Source organism: Squalius cephalus (genome assembly GCF_949319135.1).
Source record: "Squalius cephalus genome assembly, chromosome: 23".
NCBI lineage: Eukaryota > Metazoa > Chordata > Actinopteri > Cypriniformes > Leuciscidae > Squalius > Squalius cephalus.
Window position 1 is genome coordinate 3,444,727 of NC_137144.1, and position 23,478 is coordinate 3,468,204.

Below are 23,478 nucleotides of genomic sequence, written 5' to 3' on the forward strand. Positions count from 1 at the left end.
CCATCTCTCTCTCTATCAGTCTGACTGTCTATCCATCTCTCTATCAGTCTGACTGTCTATCCATCTCTCTATCAGTCTGACTGTCTATCCATCTCTCTCTCTCTATCAGTCTGACTGTCTATCCATCTCTCTATCTGTTTGTCCATCTATTATATGTGGTCTTGACTCTTACACACTGTTTCTAGTGTAATGTACTTTGTGGGGACCTGTATTGTCTCAGGAATGCCATATAAACCCCTCTGTGATTAAATACACACACTTCCTACAGGTTTAGCGTAATGGGGACCTTGTCTGATGAGTATCAATTATAACTCATTTTTTTAACTCTTTTATTATAGGCTACATGCACGGATGATGAAGACATGATGACAATAAAGAACTGCTCTGGGGATTCTGTTACAACTGCTGGCATTTCACGACGTACAGTTGAGGTACATATATTTAATATCTATGTCTATCCATCTCTCTCTCTATCAGTCTGACTGTCTATCCATCTCTCTCTATCAGTCTGTCTGTCTATCCATCTCTCTCTCTATCAGTCTGACTGTCTATCCATCTCTCTATCAGTCTGTCTGTCTATCCATCTCTCTCTATCAGTCTGACTATCCATCTCTCTCTATCAGTCTGACTGTCTATCCATCTCTCTCTATCAGTCAGTCTATCCATCTCTCTCTATCAGTGTGACTGTCTATCCATCTCTCTCTCTCTATCAGTCTGACTGTCTATCCATCTCTCTATCTGTTTTTCTATCTATTATATGTGGTCTTGACTCTTACACACTGTTTCTAGTGTAATGTACTTTGTGGGGACCTGTATTGTCTCAGGAATGCCATATAAACTCCTCTGTGATTAAATACACACACTTCCTACAGGTTTAGCGTAATGGGGACCTTGTCTGATGAGTATCAATTATAACTCATTTTTTTAACTCTTTTATTATAGGCTACATGCACGGATGATGAAGACATGATGACAATAAAGAACTGCTCTGGGGATTCTGTTACAACTGCTGGCATTTCACGACGTACAGTTGAGGTACATATATTAACTCTGGCATTTTAGTAAGGATGATGTAAAGTAAGCCCATCATTGTTGGTAAATAAACCCTGACATGATCAGGACCCTAAATTGGAGTTGTTTTATGGTGCTTCAAGAAAGTCTTAAATAATTTGCCCTAAACTGTTAGGACAGTTTTTCCATTTTTTTTTCTTTTTCTTAACAGCCTTTGGTTGATTACTCAGACAGTGAAGATGACATTTCGTGTTCTAAAATGATGACATCTTATAAACAGGTATTTATTTTTCATTGCTATTACCATTTCTTTTTAATTGCCTCATACTTCAAAAGCACTTTTTTTTTTAAACTGCATAATATTGTATTTTTATTTTTCATTATATGATAAACATAGTTCTATAAGCATATATTTTCCTAGTTTATTTGAAGGCTTGCCATTCTGACGTTTGTCTAATTTGTCTTTTTTAGATGAGACCTGCAACTCATGAGGACTCCGATATTTTTTACTCTGAAAATTCCAGTGGAGATGACAGTACAGACATTCAAGATGACATCAGACTGAAACATACACCATTTGCAATGAGTGAACAACATTCCACTTGTGCCACAACATTCAAAAGACCAAAAAACACCAGAGTAAGAGTTTTTTTTTTGTTTTTTTTTGTTTTATTTATTAATCTATGAAAGAGGATTAACTAAACTGGATGGTCATTGTCTTTCAAGGCTAGAAGGAAGATTGCTGAGCACTCAGATGTTTTTGATTCGAGCGAAGATGAGTTATCTGAAGTCAGTGAGGAAGAGTACATCCCTGACACATCAGAAGAGAGTAGTGCATCAGATAGTAGCACAAGCCTTACTGTTTCACCTAAAGGTAAAGGAAAGCTCCAGACTTTGCCAGTCCAGTGCAGTTCAGCTGAGAACAGAAGTACAAACTACAATCCTCAAAGCAGCTGTGACTTAGGGAGCTTCCAGAGCCATGGTGCAGCCTCAGTTCCTGACAGCACAAGTTCAGTGATTATCCCAGCTATCATTAAAAAGAGGGATGGACTGAGAATGTATAGCAAGAGACAACATTGCTTTTTTTGTGACAGTGCTTTTACGAAAATTGCTAGACACCTAGAGCGCAAGCATAGCAATGAAGTAGAGGTAGCAAAGGCTCTAAGTCATCCAAAAGGCTCCAAAGAAAGGAGAATGCAGCTTGAGTATCTACGCAACAAAGGTAATTTTGCTTACAATGCTACTGTTATTAATACAGGCTCAGGACAGATGATTCCACGGAAACTGCCTAAAAAGAATTTGGATGGGGAAAAATTCATGCATTGCATTTACTGCCAAGGACTCTTCTTAAAGAAAACCCTGTGGCGACATGTGAAAGTTTGCAAATTCAAGCCTTCTGACGTGAAACCCAAACCTGGAAAAACCCGTGTGCAGGCTCTCTGTAGCTTTGCACAACCTCCCCCACCAGGAGTAACTCATGGTGTTTGGAAGCTGTTAAATGCTATGAACCAAGACCAAGTGGCACTTGAAGCTAGAAATGACTGGTGCATTTTAGAGCTGGGAAAGCATCTTTACAACAAGTATGGATCAAGAGTTAAAATGCATGAATACATCCGTCAAAAGATGAGAGAGCTTGGAAGACTCCTCATATGTACTAGAGAGGTAACACCCCTTACATCTATTAAAGAGCTCATCCATCCCACAAACTTCATGCATGCCGTTAATGCAGTTAAAAGAACAGCTGGATACATTGAAGAGACCAATGTGTATGAAAAGGCTAGTGTTGCTGTGAAACTTGGTCATAGTCTGAACAAAATCGCAATGCTTATTGAGAGCCATTCTACAATCAATGGAGACAAAGCAAGTGCAAATTTTGCGAGCAGCTTCCAACAGCTGTATCAAACCCGATGGCCCGAGTACATTTCTTCAACAGCACGGCGAACAATGGAGGAAGCCAAGTGGAACTGCCCACATTTGCTCCCGTTCACTGAAGATGTCAAACGTCTCCATGTGCATCTTGATGAGCAAGAGAAAGTGTACCGCAAACTCTTGTCAACACAGCCATCATCTCAGCATTGGTCAAAATTGGCAAAGGTTATATTAACTCAGGTTATGCTTTTCAATCGTAGGCGAGAAGGGGAAGTGTCACAAATGCCTTTGTCCGCATACACCTCCAGCAACCAAACAGAAGCTCATCCGGATATTAGCATGGCCCTCACAGAGTTGGAAAATAAACTGTGTCAGTACTTCAAGCGTATAGAGATCAGAGGCAAAAGAGGCAGAAAAGTTCCAGTGCTTGTTACTCCTTCAATGCAAGAGTCGATCAGCCTGCTGATTAAAAACCGGAGCAAGTGTGGAGTACTGAATGAGAACCCTTTCCTCTTTGCACGTCCTTCTGCAATGACCTTTTTCCGTGGCTCTGACTGCATCCGTGAATTTGCAGGTGCATGCAATGCTAAGAATCCTCAAACTCTAACTTCCACCAAGTTGAGGAAACAGATTGGTACCCTCTCTGAAGTGTTAAATCTGAGCAACACTGAGCTTGATCAGCTGGCTGACTTCCTAGGCCATGATATTAGGATACACCGTCAGTTTTACCGCTTACCTGAGGGGACCCTTCAGCTGGCCAAAATGAGCAAAATTCTTCTGGCCCTCGAAAAAGGACGCTTGGCAGACTTTAAAGGGAAAAATCTTGATGAAATCATCATTGATCCAGAAGGTACTATACACTGTTACTGTGACCATTGTCTGAATTGAATTAATTTAGAGATATTGGTTCTGTTTTTTTTTTTTTTTTTTTTTTTTTTTTTTTTTTTTATTCTGTAATAGTTTACATAAATTGTAATATAGGTTTTTGGGAATGCTTTGGAATAATATGCATGTATTACCTTGTGTTTTTAAATTAAATGTTTATTTAAAATTTAAATAAGTTAAATGATTAATTTCTGTGTTTTCTACCCTCAGAGAACGTTACAGTGGACAGTGATTTAGAGGAGTCTACTTCCAATCCGAAAGGTAACAATTTCATTTAGCCAGTTTGTTCCAATTTATTTTTGCCTAATTCTAAATTGTTGTTTCTAGGGATGGCAAATTGGTTTGAAATGGGTGGTTCATCTTTAGATTATTTTTCTCACTTTCTACTGACTACATGCACAAATTACTTTAGCATGTTGCTTAGGCATTTCCAGTTTAGTTTTTTCCCTCGTGGTTTGCGCATGAGCCCGCACACACCCCAAAACACTTTTGCCAACTTCTAAACCCTGCTCAAAGTTGCTTTATGTTGTTAAATGACATCATAAGCTAATTAGCATAATCATTACATAATTTATATATTAATATTTGTCAAAATACAACACCAATTGAGATTGAGAGAGTGGCTTTATTCGCTAGACTTAAACCTAAAAATACTCCTGTATATATGGTGTATTTGGAAAATGCAGTGTTTTAAAATTATCATTCTGCTTTCTATGCACAAAATACAGATTATGTGTGTTTATCAACCAGTATAGCTATTTTCCTTAAAGGATAATTCTGGTATTTAGCACTTTGAGTCTCTTTTCTGGTTTGTTTTGGGTGAACTAGAGTGGTGGACACAGAAATGTTGACGATGGGTCCTGTCTCGACTCTTTGACTCGTTTAGAATCGCCTTTGACCGCTTCAGAGTGGCTGTCTATGTATGGGCCTGCACGAACATCCTTAAAACAACCCTTAACGTTCGTTTTCAAAACTGTGCAACTCACCGAGTGGTTAGTGGTGTTCGTTGATGTTCCAAAACAAGTTGCGTAGCGAAATACAGTTTCTGTCGTGTTTTATTTGGCATTTTGTAAAATCCCATTGATCTCTTTTGGAGGACTCATTGCTCGTTGATATTACTGCGCTACCGGGAAAGGAAAAGATGCTTCAGACTCAAATAGCGAGCGGAAGTTTATACTCGGTTGTGAGGTATCTGAAAAAATAGTTCCACTATAGCAAACAATAACATGGATTGAAATCATACATTGCGCTGATATATTTGTTTTTAATCATCAACGAACACCACTAACCACTCGGTGGGTTGCACAGTTTTGAAAACGAACGTTAAGGGTTGTTTCAAGGACATGTTCGTGCAGGCCCATACATAGACAGCCGCTCTGAAGCGCTCAAAGGCGATTCTAGAAGTCAAAAAGTCGAGACAGGACCCATCGTCAACATTTCTGTGTCCACCACTCTAGTTCACCCAAAACAAACCAGAAAAGAGACTCAAAGTGCTAAATACTGGAATTATCCTTTAACACGCCCATCTTGGTTTTGGTACAGGAATGCAGTCAACTATATTTTCCAGCCGCTGAATAATGTAGACTTTTCCAGATTCTGACTAAGCTAGCTTGCTGCAATAGTGACGTCACATGCATGCAATGATTACAAATGTGAATAGGGATGATTGGATTGTTAAATTGTTTAGCAATTAGATTTGTTTTTTAGAAAGTGTGACTTTTTGGATGGTGAGTAATATTACTGAAATTTTATTAGTAATTGGTTGCACTACTAGTTACCAGGGAAAGTAATTGTATTGCTGTGCATTACAAGTACTCAGTGGAAGTATGATCCCCCATGGGTTAGAAGTAAGTTTAAATAACTGATTAAAAAATATTACAAAGTCCTCTTTTTATTCCAAAAAGGAATACAATTTAATATTTTATTTTCATTGTTTTATTCCAGTCCCCAGGACACACCTCCCAGAATATTTTAGATGACTCCCTAATTAAACACTAAGAAGCTAAGTTGAATCAGGTGTTTTAAATAGTGAGGCATGTAAAACATCTCAAAATTCTGGTAGGTGGGTCCCCAGGACTGAAGTTGAGAACTGCACTTTATGTTCTCAAGTTATTTTGGTTGCACTTAAAACAGCAGTGATAAATAATAACAGATGCGGGGTAGCTTTGTCAGTTTAATGAAGATATGTGTTCATACTCAGACTGGCATAATTTTTACTTTCAGAGTGCACTACAGGATCATCACCACAGCACCCTGAATGTGAAGACAGCACACTTCCAGCAGACCCAGTGTCCAAAAAAAAGAGGGGTATGTTCATTTTAATTTCAACTGATTGATGGTTAATATGTTCTCCAGTTGCAGTAGGTTTCTATTTACAACATGATTTTTGAAGCATTTCAATATACTAACTACGGAAGATTGAGATTATTTCAAACATTGAATGTCTCAAGCTGATCTCAAGGATCCGTATCTTGGACCGATTAAGCATTTAAGCAACTTCTTACTAGTGAAATGCTAAGATATATGATGTAGACCTACTTGTTCCCTCTACAGGTCACATCAAGAGGACAGCCTGGAACAAACACGAAATTGATGCAGTAGAGAACCACATGATGAGGTTCATAAAGAACCGCAAAGTTCCAGGGAAGGCAGACTGCGTAAGGTGTTTGGAAGCTGAACCATCTGCTCTAAAACAGAGAGAATGGTCTGCTCTGAAGTTTTATATAAAAAATCGAATCTCTGCTCTACAAAGAAAAGATCTAACACACTAATATGGAAGTAAAATAATGACAAATGTTTTTGAAACTAAAAAGCTTGTTGAATTGCACTAAGTAAAAATATGCAGTGCATTAACCCTGCTTGCATTTTAATGCATTGTATTTTCAGGCCTTGCATTTGTATGGGCTGAAATTCAACGTGGTTGTATATTTAAGCTGTGAATATTTCAATGCAAAACATTTCACACATGTTTTCATTCTTAAAAATTCAACAATCCATATTCACCTTTCAGATTGCACTTCCAAAATGTTCATTCTGTTTAAAAATACAACCTATAATATTCGACTGGCAATTTTCGGTCCATTTTATTCCACTTCCACAAATTCAGTGGTTCAAATTCGATCTGCAGGAAAAGCAGTAGATTGCCGATTGATGATCTCCATAGCTGTTAGTCGGCCTCACCAGCAGGGGAGCAAGCGGCCGTTGACGAAGAACACTATAGAGCAACGGGTGAGAGACTCACTCATTCGTTGAATTACAGAAATGGAGCGAGCAGTAGTTGGCCATTTGTGATTATCATCAGGGCAATGAATTGTGATGATTATCATATGGAAAAGCTGATAAAGACACAAAAGCTGTGTTTACATTGAAGTCTTCACTGTTACTTTTGTACATGCAAGTTTTGCACAGCTTTCTCTGTCGTGACCGAGATTGTTTTTCCCCGATGCTGATGCACAGATCAAACGTTAAATCTGAAGTAGTAGACATATATTTCTCTCGGTTGTTTAGTTTTCTTAACTGTATATTGCGCCGCTGTGCTGCAGAACTGGGGATTCCCTTAATACGTCACTCTCCAGGATTCCCCTGTGGTCTCAGGACACTCAAAGTTACTCAATGGACAAAATACAGTGATATAAAAGACCAAACTCGCAGGCAAGCAGATGGACTCAGAATAACGCGCAAAGCTTAATGCTGAGCGTTTCCCAGTGATAGACTGGCATAAAGTTAGCTTGGCGTTGGACATTCGCACATTTAGGGACCGTCTCTAAAGTTACATACGACATTGGTACACATGTTTCTAACTTCAATTGCATTTGAAGAGAATGACTTAGTCATAAAACCAACTGTAAAGTGTTAATAGGTGCCATGATGCACACTTTTACTTTACAGTTGGTTTTATGACTGTAAGTCATTCTCTTCAAATGCTATTGAAGTTAGAAACATGTGTACCAATGTCTTATGAGAGACGGTCCCTAAATGTGTGAATATCCAGTTTCAGGCGAACTTATGCCAGTACTTCACTGGGAAACGCTTAGCGTGAAACTTTGCGCGTTACATTCATATTCTGGTCCATCTGCTTGCCTGTTGCCTATTAATATCGCCCTCATCCCCAATAAGGTGGGAGTTTGGTCTTTTATATCACTGTATTTTGTCCATTACTTTGAGTGTCCTGAGACCGCAGGGGAATCCTGGAGAGTGACTATTGAGGGAATCCCCAGTTCTGCAGCACAGCCGCAAGGACGTGCAAAGAGGAAAGGGTTCTCATTCAGTACTCCACACTCGCTCCGGTTTTTAATCAGCAGGCTGATCGACTCTTGCATTGAAGGAGTAACAAGCACTGGAACTTTTCTGCCTCTTTTCCCTCTGATCTCTATACGCTTGAAGTAATGACACAGTTTATTTTCCAACTCTGTGAGGGCCATGCACAAGCTGTTTATGAGTCAAGATACTTATCTATCATTAAATCTTTACATTTCATTCTGATGATGACAAACTGAAGTGAAATGAAGAGACTGACTGTATGTGTTAATATTTATGAACACAAATCATAGTTACATTTGAAAAATTCATTCTCTACTTCACTTTCATCTGAAGTGCTGACATGTTTTTTCTCTCTCTCTCTTTTAGCTTTTCTGCAAATATGTGTTCACATGCACTAATATATACTTTCTTTAATTGTTCAATTTATTTAGCATAAAAATCAACATATCATTAAGAATCAGACTACATCAAAACGACCCGTTCACATACAACATCATTTTATTAAATCATTCTTCGTACAAAAGTAAATCTTCTGAAATCTTTACACAGATCTCTCTGATCATAAACTGAAGTGACATGAGATGATATGAGGAAACTGACTGTGTTAATATTCGTTAGTTTAGATGAAGGGGAATACTCACAATATAAAGTTAAGAAAACTAAACAACCGAGAGAAATATGTCTACTACCTCAGATTTAACGTTTGATCTGTGCATCAACATCGGGGAATAACATAATCTCGGTCAGGACAGAGAAAGCTGTGCAAAACTTGCATGTACAAAAGTAACAGTGAAGACTTCAATGTAAACACAGCTTTTGTCTTTATCAGCTTTTCCATATGATAATCATCACAATTCATTGCCCTGATGATAATCACAAATGGCCAACTACTGCTCGCTCCATTTCTGTAATTCAACGAATGAGTGAGTCTCTCACCCGTTACTCTATAGTGTTCTTCGTCAACAGCCGCTTGCACCCCTGCTGGTGAGGCTGTCTACAGCTATGGAGATTATCAATCGGCAATCTACTGCTTTTCCTGCAGTTCCCGGATATCAATGTTGAATTTTCTGTCGAATTTGAACCACTGAATTTGTGGAAGCGAAATAAAATGGACCGAAAATTGCCAGTCGAATATTATAGGTTGTATTTTTAAACCGAATGAACATTTTGGAAGTGCAATCTGAAAGGTGAATATGGATTATTGAATTTTTAAGAATGAAAACATGTGTGAAATGTTTTGCATTGAAATATTCACAGCTTAAATATACAACCATGTTGAATTTCAGCCCATAAAAATGCAAGCCCTGAAAATATAATGCATTAAAATGCAAGCAGGGTTAATGCACTGCATATTTTTACTAGTGCAATTCAACAAGCTTTTTAGTTTCAAAAACATTTGTCATTATTTTACTTCCATACACTAATATTGACACCATGTTGAGTATTAGTCACCAGGTTATATCTTAATCTTGCCTGTATGGATTTGTTGATTCAGTTCTTTTCAAATGTTTTTAAAGTGTTTCAAATAACTTTTATACTGCAGTTAATGATTTGTTCTGTTTTTTTAGCAAGTTTTCATAATTGTTTTTTTAATGCCAAATGTTTACTATACACGCAGGCATGCAAAAGTTTCATGCTGAAGTTTTACTTGACGATACGTTTTGAGAAACTGTTTAGAAGTGTTTGTCAAGGGTTTTATTAATTAATATGAACATGAGCATGGAATAGTCTTATGCTAGATCTATTTGTTGACAGACATTTGATGCAAGTTTTGAAAATGTTAACATTACATGTCACAGATAATTATTTATACACGCATGTACATGTCTACATATATGTACGTATGTTTGTGTATGTAGGTTATACTTTTTTAGAAGTAAAAACATTTAATGTTGCTTTCTATAAATAAAGAACTCAAAGTAGATTCTCTTTTTACACTGCTTTTTAAAAAGTGCCTTTTAAAAATTGTTACTGGGGCAGTCTTCTCAAAATTAGTTGATACAAGTAGCTATGTACGTTTGACCCCACGATGACCTAAAACTAGTTTGGTGTGTGTACGTTTGATCCCCACGATGACCTAAAACCAGTTTGGTGTGTGTACGTTTGATCCCCACGATGACTAAAAACCAGTTTGGTGTGTGTACGTTCGATCCCCACGATGACTAAAAACTAGTTGTGTGTGTGTGTGCGTTTGATCCCCACGATGACCTAAAACCAGTTTGGTGTGTACGTTTGATCCCCACAATGACTAAAAACCAGTTGTGTGTATTGGCGGACCTCAGATTTACACAAGACCTGAAATGACCCCACAAGTAGCCACTGTGTCATGTTTGAAAATTTTATAGCAAAATATTTGTAATCTGAAAGGACATTTTCTAAACTGATATTGTATTAGTTGTCATAATATTTTTTTTAGGTCTTAAAGTTTATTAGAAAGGGTGGTCCCCATTATGTAGCATTTCTGACAGGTGACCCCCACAATGCATATAAACAAGTATGTGTGTGTGTGTGTGTGTGTGTGTGTGTGTTCTGTGAATTTTAAAAAGCAATTTTAACCAGAAAAATCTCAAATCTATTCCCAAAATCGTGCAGCCCTAGTTTCTCTTGATATCAGTATGTTCACAGTTGGTGTTTTTTTTTTTTTTTTTTTTTTTACAGGGCCCAGATGCCACTGAGTCCTGCTGACTTCAAACATTCACATGAGTCTCTGTACATGAACATGGTAAAGTGAAAATCAAACACCTTGGAAATGAAAGGTATGTTTTTACGAATTAACTTTTTTTTTTGGAGCACGTCTCTAAACTTAAACAAAACTCAGCGAATACTATTCACCCAGGCATGAGCAATATTAATATATATTGATATAATCAAAGTGTGTACTTTTAAATTATCTAATTCAAAACTAAATCAAATATTCTCTGTTTATGTAATCTGTATGAAAAGAGAGAGATGTCAGTCGTTCTCATCTCAGCTCATTATTTTTAATGTGACCCCGCCCACGAAGAGCGTGCGCAATTCAAACGCAAATGACTGAGGCATCCATGCAAACTGTGAACGCCCCCATATCAGCTCGAGAAAACACATCAAGTTTAATCAGATCATTGTACTTGTTTACACCGTCTCGCAGCGCTATGAGGAATAATACAATCGTAATAATAATAATGGAAAATGTACCTCAGAAGTGCTGGTATTTCGAGGAGCAACAGATTCAGCTGAGCTGAGTTTTTTTCATTCTCAAGTGAATCGCGTTTCTGTGTGTGAATGAATGAACGGCAGAGATGCACGCTGTTTACCACAACTCGCAAAAAGACGGTTTAAATTTGAATCGCGTTTCTGTGTGTGAATGAATGATTTTATTAGTGACAAATTTGGGGAGAGGATACATATTCCAAAATGGAAAATACAGTATGAGAATTAACTGCACAATTATCAGACATGTTTTCTTTGGATTTTATACAATTTGCAAGCACAATTTGTGGAAAAAAATAAAAATAAATTGAGATGCTTCCAACTGTGAACCAATTTTGTAGAATATATATATATATATATATATATATATATATATATATATTGCTCTTGCATTCTTTCTTGTGGCTCAGTGACACACCTGAATGAATGGCTTATTATGTATGCGGGCCCCATTGTCTCCTCAGGTGTAAACCACTCAATATTCATGATGGTGTTGGATCGTTGACGCCACTGCGCATATTGCCTTTCCAAACAGAAAGTGTCTTACAAAATTTAAATCAATGTATTGTTTTATGTGAATGATTAGACAGGAGGATTTTCACATCATTTTGAAGAAAAAACTCTAGGCGACGACTAGACCACGTTTTGTGGCCTTATTTCAGAAACTTTAGTTTTTAGTTTTTTCAATAACCTTGCTTAAACATTGTTCTCTCAAAAATACAAACATGTACATACATTTTGCTCACATATTATGGTAGCCCTGTTTGTGCTAAATAGAGTGTAATTACACCTTTGCCATTAATATGTTTATAAGCAACTGAAAAAAAGCACAAATGTCAGGGCATGTCAGAACATCTCAAGGACCCCAAAAACACCTTAGACCCCAGAGGGTTAATAATGACTGAATCAATAATATGTATGATTCTGTCAATAGACTCTTCAGAAATGTGTGTATAATAGCTTGGCATTTCACAACATGAGGACGTTGTTTGATAATGTGTTTGTGACTGATCTACAGTCTTCAGGATAATGATTTAAATAGAGAGAGTCACTTTGCATTGTCAGCACATGCTTCAGTGCTCTGAGAGTGTTTATAGTGCTGTGAGTTTAACACTTCATGACTGAGAGCAGAACAGAACACAATCTTCATCATCACACAAGACAAAACTACAGAAATGAACAAAATCAACATCTTCATCTGGACCATTTCACTGTTTATTCAAGGTAAGATGTAAAAACTGAGTCTGGTTTTTGTGTTGTATGATGTTGTATGGTTTTGGTGTTTTGTTTGTTTGGTGTTGGTGATGTAGAAGTAGAAGTATATGATGATAATAGTTTTAAACACTAATAGTTTTACTTTTCTCTTCTTCAGAATCCAGAGGAGTGACTCTGACTCAACCTGAATTTAAAACTGTCCAACAGAGTCAAACAGCAACAATAGAGTGTCATATGGATGTAGGACTATACAGCGATGACTTAGCCTGGTATCAGCAGAAACCTGGAGAAGCTCCTAAACTCCTGATTCATGACATAAACAGCCGTTATACTGGAACTCCATCTAGATTCAGTGGCAGTGGATCAGACTATGGCAGTGATTTTACTCTGACCATCAGTGGAGTCCAGACTGAAGATACAGGAGATTATTACTGTCAGAGTTTACACAAGATCAGTGGTAGCTGGGTGTTCACACAGTGATAAAGAGTCGTACAAAAACCTCTGTCAGTCAGACGTCACAGTGACTGCACTGATACAGCTGAGAGAAACTGCAGCTGCTGATGGAGGATCACAAACTACACAATGAATGTTTAGCAAAGTTTCTAAAAACTTAAAAAAATAAATATAAATGTATCTGTAGTAATATATTTGATATGAAATAAGAGTTAGTGCTGATATTGATCATGGCACTGGGATGTTTTATTGTCAGTGTTTCAGATCACAGTATGAGAGCGATGCGGAGTGAAGCAGAAACACCAGTTGTTTTTAATGTGTTTTCTCTCACTCCAGGATTGATCTAAGTGGTTTCTTTCATCAGTGGTCATGGAAATAATATAAATACTAACTAATCCGATTTTGTCTGAAAGGAAAGTTAGAAAGTTATTGCTTACAGAACTGTTATATAAAGTAATATCACATTCACAATCGTGCTGCTCTTCATGTCTATGGTAGAATCACAGGCGTGCTGATATTCAGTATAACTGCACTCTTGATCATGTGACACTGTTTAAATGTGGCAGGAGGAAAGAAAAAACAGCACAACACCTTCACACATTTAAACACAACTTCAGCAAGGGCATTTAACCCTAATATAAATATGGGAGAGGCTATTTGCTAAAAAAAAAAAAAAAAAAAAATGCTACCAAGCATTGTTTAATACTGAAACACATTGTCAAAACTCTTCATACAGTCTGCATTACCAACATGAATCTTGGCCAAAGAGTTGGCCTGTCGGGTGGGATCTCTGCTGAGATGACCTCATCTAACCTCCTCCCAGTAAGTCTGAGATGGGCAACCCTTACCCATCACTCTCACACCTTGGTGGACTCAGGAGCAGAAGGTAATTTTATGGACCAACACTTTGCTCACAAATTCCACGTTCCCATCACGCCACTTAAGGACCAGATTTCCGCCAACGCACACAATGGACAAAGACTTCCCAACATTTCTTTCATTACTGGTCCCATCACACTCATTACCTCTGGCAATCACACTGAAATAACTACATTTTTTCTCATGGACTCCCCCTTGCACTCATAGTTCTGGGTCATCCCTGGTTAACCAAGCACAACCCCAGAGTGGACTGGGGACAGATCTCCATTTTAGCATGGAGTGATCATTGTCATGAGTCTTGTCTTATGTCTGCCTGTTCGTCAGTGTCTGGCTCTGTGTTTCAAGAGGAGGCAGTGGATTTGTCTAACGTGCCCGTTGAGTACCTCGACCTGAAGGAAGTGTTTAGTAAGTCCTGTGCTGCTTCACTTCCTCCGCATCAACCCTATGACTGTGCCATAGATTTACCGCCAGGTAAGTCTCTGCCTAAGAGCAAATTATACTCACTTTCTGTTCCTGAAAGGGAGGCCATGGAGAAATATATTTCTGATTCTCTAGCGGCTAGCTTCATCCGCCCTTCCTCTTCTCCAGCGGGGGCGGGGGTTCTTTTTTGTGGGGAAGAAGGATGGTTCTCTGCGACCGTGTATTGATTACCGAGGGTTGATCAACATCATATTTATAAGCTGTAAATTCATATTTCACATGTTCTCCCATCTTGATTCTAATTTACTTTCTTTATTACAGATTTCAAACCTATCTGCAGCAGTCCACAGAATAGACGCTGCCAGCAAACCCATAACCGCTTTTGGAGATGAATGTGAACTCAAAACATGCACCGTAGCAGACAACACAGGAAATATTTCCTTGTGGGACAAACACATTCATCAAGTGGAAGTAAACCGCTCATACATTTTCACAAACCTTTCAACCCATATCTTCAACAGTACCCTAAACTTGACAACAACTTCACAAACCACCATAGCTCTGTTACAAACCCCGATTGCATCCATTTCTCCACACACCAGTCAACAAGAACAACCTCCACTACTACAGATCACAGGAGAGATTGAAGGGGCTGTGATAAACCAATCAAACAAATGCCCAAAATGCAATACTCCTCAACAGGTAACCTTGAAACAAACTTTCCACCGCTGCAAAGTATGCAAAGTAAACCGAAAAGCAACCACATACATCAATCAGCACATGCAGCGAACTACTGACTTTAACACACCCACCGAAGCAGTAGAGCTAACCATAACCAACTCTGTCCTGAGACAGTTTTTTTTAAAAACCTAAAGGACATAAATGCAATGGATGCAGTTGACGTTGAAGAATATTTACTGACTGCCGAGCCTCTGACAGTTACATATACTGCTGAAAAACATATTACAGACCTCACGGAAACCAAACAAGACCTCTCCTCCAAATCAACCCCTACATTGCCACAAAGCCAACCTGCAACAACCAGTGACCAACCTAATGTAACCCAGTCAACTACAACCAGTGACCAACCTAACGTGACCAACCTAACATAACCCAGTCCACTACAACCAGTGACCAACCTAATGTAACCCAGTCCACTACAACCAGTGACCAACCTAATGTAACCCAGTCCACTACAACCAGTGACCAACCTAACGTAACCCAGTCCACTACAACCAGTGACCAACCTAATGTAACCCAGTCAACTACAACCAGTGACCAACCTAACGTGACCAACCTAACGTAACCCAGTCCACTACAACCAGTGACCAACCTAACGTAACCCAGTCCACTACAACCAGTGACCAACCTAACGTAACCCAGTCCACTACAACCAGTGACCAACCTAGCAAGTCAACAACATCCTGGAACGACCAACCTTCAACCTCTGACCCACCTGCATTTCCTCCTGACCCACAACTCCACAAAAACGTCCTGCTAACAACAAGTGTCCAACACCACAAAAGATAAAAATAACGACTGACACGATGACCACGAACCTGCTCTAGAAGACATTGCACAGATGTTTGTGGAAAATTAAACACTCCACCACAATATACATGACACATATCACACATATACACACATACCTGTTTTAATGTAATGCAATATAAATATGTTGTTATATTTTTCCTGTGTTAAAGTTTAGTCAAATGTTTTATTCTACTTTTCCACTATTAGTATTTAAAGTGTGTTTCCTTCCTGTTCACATATTGTTATGTTAGACACTACAATGTAAAATGTTACATTATTTACATTGGTTATGTTACATAAAAAGTTAAACTAAATACATACCACTGCTTCTTTAACATGTTACTTTCTGTGCTTCAGTGTTTCTCAACCCTGTCCTGTTGACCCCTCACCATTGCACATGTTTCATGTCTCCCTCACTTAACACACCTGATTCAACTTATCAGCTCATTAGTACAGATTGCAAGACTTGAATTGGGTGTGTCTCATGAGAAAGACATATATATATATATATATATATATATATATATATATATATATATATATATATATAGACAATATATATATATATATTGTAGCGACAATGACATCCGGTCAGCTGCTGTTCAAATTAGTGAATCCTGATCTCGCAAACACATCCTTCGTTGTCTAAGAGGACAACGAGTCTGTTCATGGCGCCTCTAAAGGCGGGCGTACACGGTGCGATTTTTGCTGTTTTTACGAGCTCGCAGATGATTTTTTTCACTCGGGAGAAATCGAGTGGAATCGGTGATGATTAGATTATTTTAAGAATATCAATTCTTAAATTTGAAGAATCCATCTTTTAGTCAGTCATGTTTAGTTGATGAACAACCATAACACTGTAGTGCAGCTACATTAAATCACAATTTTCTTTGTTATAACGTTTTACATTTCAAATTCTGTCAACTTCATTATCAAATTTAAACAATAAATATCTCACGTGTTGCAGCTTTTTCTCATTATAGCTCCTCAGTTCAAGCATACCTTAACTGAATACCTTTTCTTCCTTTCTACTAATTTCTAAATGAACTATCATGAATAAACTTAATTATGTCACATGTAATCACTCAAACTAAGAAAGCTTTAAGAGCAATGTTACATTTACTTCATAAAAGTCATTCAATAAACTCATTAGACAATTAGAAAAAATAACAATCGAAAATAACTTTTTATACTATCTTACATATTCATTGTAAGGTCATTTCTTTTTCTGTATATCTAAATAAATCTATAAGTTTTTATCTCAACCATTTCAAACATAAAGCATTATAACTTAATTATTGTTAAAACTTCCTTTTCTGTAATTTAAGTTTTAAGTTTTTAAATTTTAATCTTCAATTTTTCTGGAATGACTGCTAAACCATTATCTAAACTTATTTCTGATAGAATTTAAAATCTAAGGAATACTTCTCTGGCAATGTTAATTACTTCTCCTGACCCTCCTCTGCTGATCTCATTGCCTTTACCCATCTCTATCTTGTTCATATAATCCATTACCAAGTGTTTTATTAGTCCTTCTGGTACTGATATATGGCCTATTTGTGTCACTGTTCCTTTCCTACCTTTATTTTTGGCACAAATTTCTCTTGTGTACAGTCAAAAATTGCAAAAAAATGCATTTTATTTAATTTTCCTTATTCTTTTTCCTTATTCTTAGTTTAGCCTTTTAATTATTCTCCTTCCTTATTCTTTTAATCCCTCCTTACTCCCCCCTTGCGCACAGGTGAATACCATGCGCATCTGGATTGAGAATATTCAAAAGTATGTTTTTGTGCAATAACCTGTCATTCTTACCCACCTCTGGTACCATATAAATTGTTCATAGGGCCTGTTTGTTATTAAGTTCGAACAACTTACAATTGAGGTGGTCGTTCCATTAGCACCATAAATCAGTCAATAGCATATTGAATCAAATCATAATTCAAATCATAAATGAAATCAAATATTTGTTAATAGTCAGTGTTAATCTTTTCTTTAATTTTCAACTGTAGTCTTAAATTAATTATGTATACCCGTTTTATTGACAAATTGCGTCCGAGTACCCATTATGATCTGTTTTAAAATGTAATTTAAGTCGATTTGTATTTTCCTTCATGACTTGTCTTAATTCGCACTGTGCTATGACAGTTACTTGAATTAGTCGCTTATCATTCATTATTTTTATTACTTTTCTGATTTTTCATTATCGTTTCTACGTTGTTTTTGATATATTTTTTAATTCAATATTTTTTCCTTCCTGTGGGGTTATTATTAAGTTGCTACTAGTGTATTCAAGGGCTTTAACATTAAATTTAAAGAAGGTTTGGTTGATGTTGACTATTATTTGAACTTGTACTCATCTCTGTTGATTCTCTCTTCTTTGCACAACTCCTTGTGAGCTTTCCACATTCTGCAACTTTTCATTCATGTGTTTCTGGTCTTTTTATCATTATTTTCATTCAGTTTCACCAGGGTGACTCTTTACGAGCCGTTGCATGGACTTCCCTCGGAGGCGAGGGGGGCTGTTACTAGCACGAGCCCTCTTGATCCCTCACTTCCTGTTGTGGAGAGTAGAGGCTTGTTGGTCATTGTGAGTTGTAATTGGCTTTTTCCTTTTCTCTCAGTGGCAAGGGAAGGTCATTGCCAGCATGTCCTTGAAACCTCACTCGCTGTTGTGGGGGGTTCCTGGAGTCGTTTGGTGTATTTTAAGTTGAGAGCCATGGACTCAAATGTCACTTTGCTGATCAATGTTCAAGCCTCTTCTGAGATGACAAGGCACAGTCACTGGTTCTTTTTGTTTAAATCGTCCCAGAAACCTTCCTGGAATTGAACTGTTCTCATCTGTGAATGAAACCTTCATTATTTCTTTTTAGTTCTGTTAGTGACAACAACATATATTAGATCATCTGCTCATCTGCTCCATTGTCCTTCTTGGTGTCACCTGTAAAATGATCATGTTCTGGCCTCTTTTGTGTGTTTTCTGCTCATTAGCAGTAGGGCTTTACCCCTATATTACTTTTTACAATTAGTCAATTCAGCTCAGTTATCTCATTGTTTTGAGTCCCACTATCAGCATACTAGTTATTGGGCATCTTGGACAACACTCAACCCACTTTGCTAAAAGACAACAGTTACAAGACAATATTTCAGTCTTTTGACAAAACGTCAGCTCCTTCATGATATTCTGAAAAGAAAGTCAGATGTGTTATGCTCCATCATGATATTCTGAAAGGAAAGTCAGATGTGTTAGGCGCTGCGCAAAATGTAGTACCGTTTTGTTTTCTTTTACAATTTTTTTTTTTCATTTTCTTTTTCTATTGTTACTACAGTTTCGACCAGGATATTAACCAAATCCATCCATGGTCATTATTTTATTGGGCAGAATATGCCCTGTGGGCCCACATATGAAATTTAGATACAGCTGTATAGGCAAAATAATGGATTTGCCTTGGTGTACACCATCTCTCACTCATTCATACTCAATCACATTCTTCTTCCGCAGGTTGTGCTCTAAATGCGGAACTTATACTTTGAGCTGTGGAATGCCAAAGGTCTGACGGACAACGTCACAACACAGCTACGCAAACACTATTCAGAAGTGTCAGTGATCTTAATGTTTATTTTAACACCGTTGTTATAAACCCTTTTTTTTTCTTTTCCCCAAACTCTAATAGATTAAATATTTCAGAATAATAGGCCTTAGCATGGTGCAGTTGAGAGTAAGGCAGCCAATTGTAATTTCTCAAATGCATTTTACTTTTTCATATTCTTTTAGTTTTTGCTCATGAGCTGCTTTAAGAATAAAATTGGAGATCTCTACTTAATCTTGGATCCATGGCCAATAACATTTCCATCTCATTATCCCAGTTTTGACAGCATTTCTGATTTCATAATTTTGGACTTTTGGAGTTATTTCTCCTTCTCCAATCTATCTCTATAAAAAATTATTAAAACAAGATGGAGTGACCAGTGTTTTTGTTTTGCAGACAAAAATAATCAACCTCTATCTTTTTCTTTGCCAGAGAATAATTGTATCATGTGTTTATCCCTATTGTTGTCTAATGTAATAGCCCTCACTATTCCAAATCCAGCCTCAGTTTTAACTATTTGGTGAGTTGAGCACCCACTTCTCTGTATTTTCTTTTCTTATAGAGCTGGACTTGTACCTATTGAAAAAGCAGAGAGGGTTAGTTTAGCAGAGAATATAAAGAATTGCCATGAGACCAGTGAATAATCATAATGAATAATGTTAATATAATAATGAACTAAATTTGACGCAGCCTCTAGAGTGATCATAAGGTTTGTCACACCCGTGGTGCCGTAAGGGTCAGTTTCTTCTGTTTTTAGATCAGTGTCTGTTGACATGTCTTTCAGCCTTGCTGTCACTCAAAGGCCATTGCAGAGTTGAGAATAGGCTCTGCTGTTTCTCTGTCTCTTCTCAGTTTGGGATTTTGATCAATCCTGTAACAGTTTTGCATCTCAGGATTTGTCTTTGTCTTTAGGAAAAGTCTCAAGTGAAAGATTCACCTTTTCCAACATTATTGGAACATTATTGAGTCTTTTTGAACTTCAGGAGGGGAGCTGAGAACCCCTCACCCACTTCTCTCTGTTCTTCCCTGCATTTGTGTCTCTGCATTCGTGTCTTTGCCTTTTGCCCTCTTGTTGCTTCCACAGGACACTGAAGCCATCTGCAATTTGAACACTCAGAGATCTGCATGAATCAAATTGAACTTTTACATATAAGCTATTAGCTCTTTATCTACATTCTACTTTTTTTAACCTGCATCTTTTCACCATTTCTTTTATATAAAAATCTCACTGGTTGACCATAGCATTTCCCTTATTCTATTAGTAAGCAGTTCTTCATTGCAAGAAAAAGCAAGCTAGTTCTGTTTTTCTATATCAGCAATAATATAACTCTGATGATCTGAGAATAATTCAATTAAATAATTTTCCCTATCATAAAATCAGACTTCAATCTTTCTTCTATATTTGCATGCTGTGTTCACAATAATCTAGTATGTTTCTCAACAATCATCAAGGAATTCCTCTTATTTTTTACTCTCATCAACTTCTGTAAAGTATTTTTGACTTTTGAAACTTGGTCACTCAATCTTGCTAACCTTCAGCACACTGCACCAGTTATTTTTCTCTTAACACAAACTTATTAATTTGCAATGGAATACTTTTTCCACTCTGTCTTCAGGGATAACGAGATGCAAATTTTAGACGTCTTCAGATATAATATATAATATATTAAGCACATGCAATCATATTTGTATTCATCTATTAATATTTATCATTACATTTATTGATTAAATATATATCTTATTATTTTAACTTATTTTATACTACAATATTCTTTATAGTTAATGTCTTGAAACAATTTTTTTCCCTTACTTTTCTTTCTTTTTTTTCTAATACACACCATTTCAGTCCCTTCATTCACACATTCTCTGTCCCTTCAAGCAACCAGGGTCAGAGGTCACTTATTTTCAACCACAGGCACAGTCACACAAGACACAGGATCCCATAAACACGGACACACACACTATTCTGTACTCCCTGTCAGATCTGAACAATACATTAACAGATTCACTCATCAACACAATAACACTTTTAACTATCCTATTCCAAATGATTTTAGTAACCCGAGCAGTCCCTCGCTTCATGCAATCGAGGCGGTAACCGTTACTCTAAACCTATAGACTTTTAAAACCTCTATTTTTCCAGCTTCACCCGAGCAGTCCTTCGTTAAAACTTTGTTTAACAAAGCGGTAACCGTGAGCTAACCATCTGTGCACATGCTATACTTCTCAAAGTAAACACAGATAAACCACTGATATCCTTTATCAGTACACTTGCCATCCTCAAGGCCCTCTTGACAAGTAAATACAAATTAACTTATATCCTTATAAATCCTCTGTGTGCATGCTTATTGCTCATCATCCTTCAAGGCCCTCTTGATGAACAAACACAGAACTTTACACGTCAAAACTCTTAGCGCTAAATCAGCATCACCAGTAGTTATAGAATCCACTCAGGATTAAACAAGCACTGACAAACACTATCGGGAGCTCCCCCGCGTTATTACAAACTACTTGACATACAAAGACAATGCATGCAATTTTTTCTGATATCAAACATCTCACTTTTTAAGTTCTTTAAATTTGGAGAAGCTTTTCTTACCACATCCGGGCCACTGGTGACTAACACATACCTTATTCAAAAGCAAAAACTGCTCACCTCAAAGTACAGCGGCCACTGTTGTCTGTGTCAGTCACCAGCGATCCCTTCGTGGCTCCTTCAGCTCCTAAGCCACGTCCCTGTCCGGGCGCCATTTGTTGTGGTTAAATTCTTTTCAGGGGAATGACTTCAGAGATATTTGATGCCAGAAAAATTAGACTTTATTAACAAACAAAGCCGAGTGCCCCTCTGCAGAAAGACGCCTCCAGAAAGACCCTCCAGCAAACATATATACCTACATCCTTCTCCCAAGTATGGTAATGCATTCTATAGATTATTTTGAGAAATAGTTTGTACCATGTGACATTACTGAAATAGAATTTTCTGCTGTAACAACACCTTGTGCTCTCAGGTTCCAAAGTCAGCCAAAGTCATACACAGACAGAAAGGAAATAATAGTGTACAAAAAACAGTTAAATTACTTATTTTCTAAATAATAAAATCTTCAACACGGCTCGCAGCGTGTGAGAGGAATTACAGTACGAGCCAAGCCGAGCACGTTATGAGCACCTCCCCGACCTCCCGATCATTTTTAAATATGTTTAAAAAATTCGGGGAGTCGGCCCGATTTTCACCAGCTGTCCCCTATTGCACACCTCTCTCTCTCTCTCTCTCTCTCTCTAGTTTTTATGTTGAAAGGAATGGCTACTGTTCTCTGCTTTACAACAAATCATTTGCACACACATTTCTGTCATTTTTTCTATCTGAAGCTTTGCCTACATGCAACATTGACGGTCTCTGTGTTTAGCGCGAAAGCTCACGTGATTGCTGCCGGCTCGGGATAAAATTCGTGCAGGACAGTCGTGCCGTGTACCAGCTGCTTTGACGCGATTATCAGTTGAACTGACTCGCAACGTGTGTAATATCTCACAACCTCCCGAGTGTCCGATCCTGGTCCGAACTCGCACCGTGTACGCCCGCCTTTAGGCTGCTTGAACGGTCCAAATTGCATCTTTGTGGCTCCCCAGAGAGACATTTGAGTCACACATTGCCGTAAACAGCGGGAACCCTGTTGTTTAAAATCCCCCCTCTCTGTAAAAACCACATGCCTTTGAATCACGTGACCAGCCTCAAAGACTTTCCACTCCACACACAAACACTCGTGGACTTTGAAACATAAATTTCCACACATGTGATCCAATAACAATGTTTTTGACACCTAAAATGCTCAGAATTCTACATTGGAAATGCATATCTGTATTCCGATATTCTGTACACACCATTTTCTGGTATCATTCTAATCGTAGTTATCTTTTCTGAAAGAGAAAATACGAATTCTAGCTCTCACATGACAAAGTCAAAGTAGGCGTTTCTTTACAAACAAAGGAACTTGTTCCCGCTTCCGATCAGAAGATACGATTGGCTGTTGTCCCAAAAAGAAGGGGGAAGCAGATTCCCTTTAAAAGTTCTTACTCGCCTCTGACTCCCTCACTCTCGCTCTGACCTTCTTCTTCTCCACGCAGCAGCGCTTCTCCTCCCAATGGAACCATGTGGAACAGACAGGCCTTGGCCTCTCTCTCT

At 37.8% G+C, this 23,478-nt stretch overlaps 1 protein-coding gene across 1 annotated transcript; it reads left to right on the forward strand.

The window, feature by feature from the left end:
• Window positions 1-1,593: 1,593 nt before the first annotated feature.
• On the forward strand, window positions 1,594-20,166 carry LOC307151303 (uncharacterized protein; the record flags this gene model as incomplete). Its single annotated transcript, XM_079859251.1, has 11 exons — window positions 1,594-1,650; window positions 1,738-3,730; window positions 3,976-4,026; window positions 5,989-6,072; window positions 6,319-6,427; window positions 12,341-12,438; window positions 12,587-12,886; window positions 13,619-13,768; window positions 14,086-14,232; window positions 19,864-19,897; window positions 20,154-20,166. The coding sequence occupies 11 exons, from the start codon at window positions 1,594-1,596 to the stop codon at window positions 20,164-20,166; spliced, it is 3,036 nt and encodes a 1,011-aa protein (XP_079715377.1).
• Between the last annotated feature and the right edge of the window lie 3,312 nt (window positions 20,167-23,478).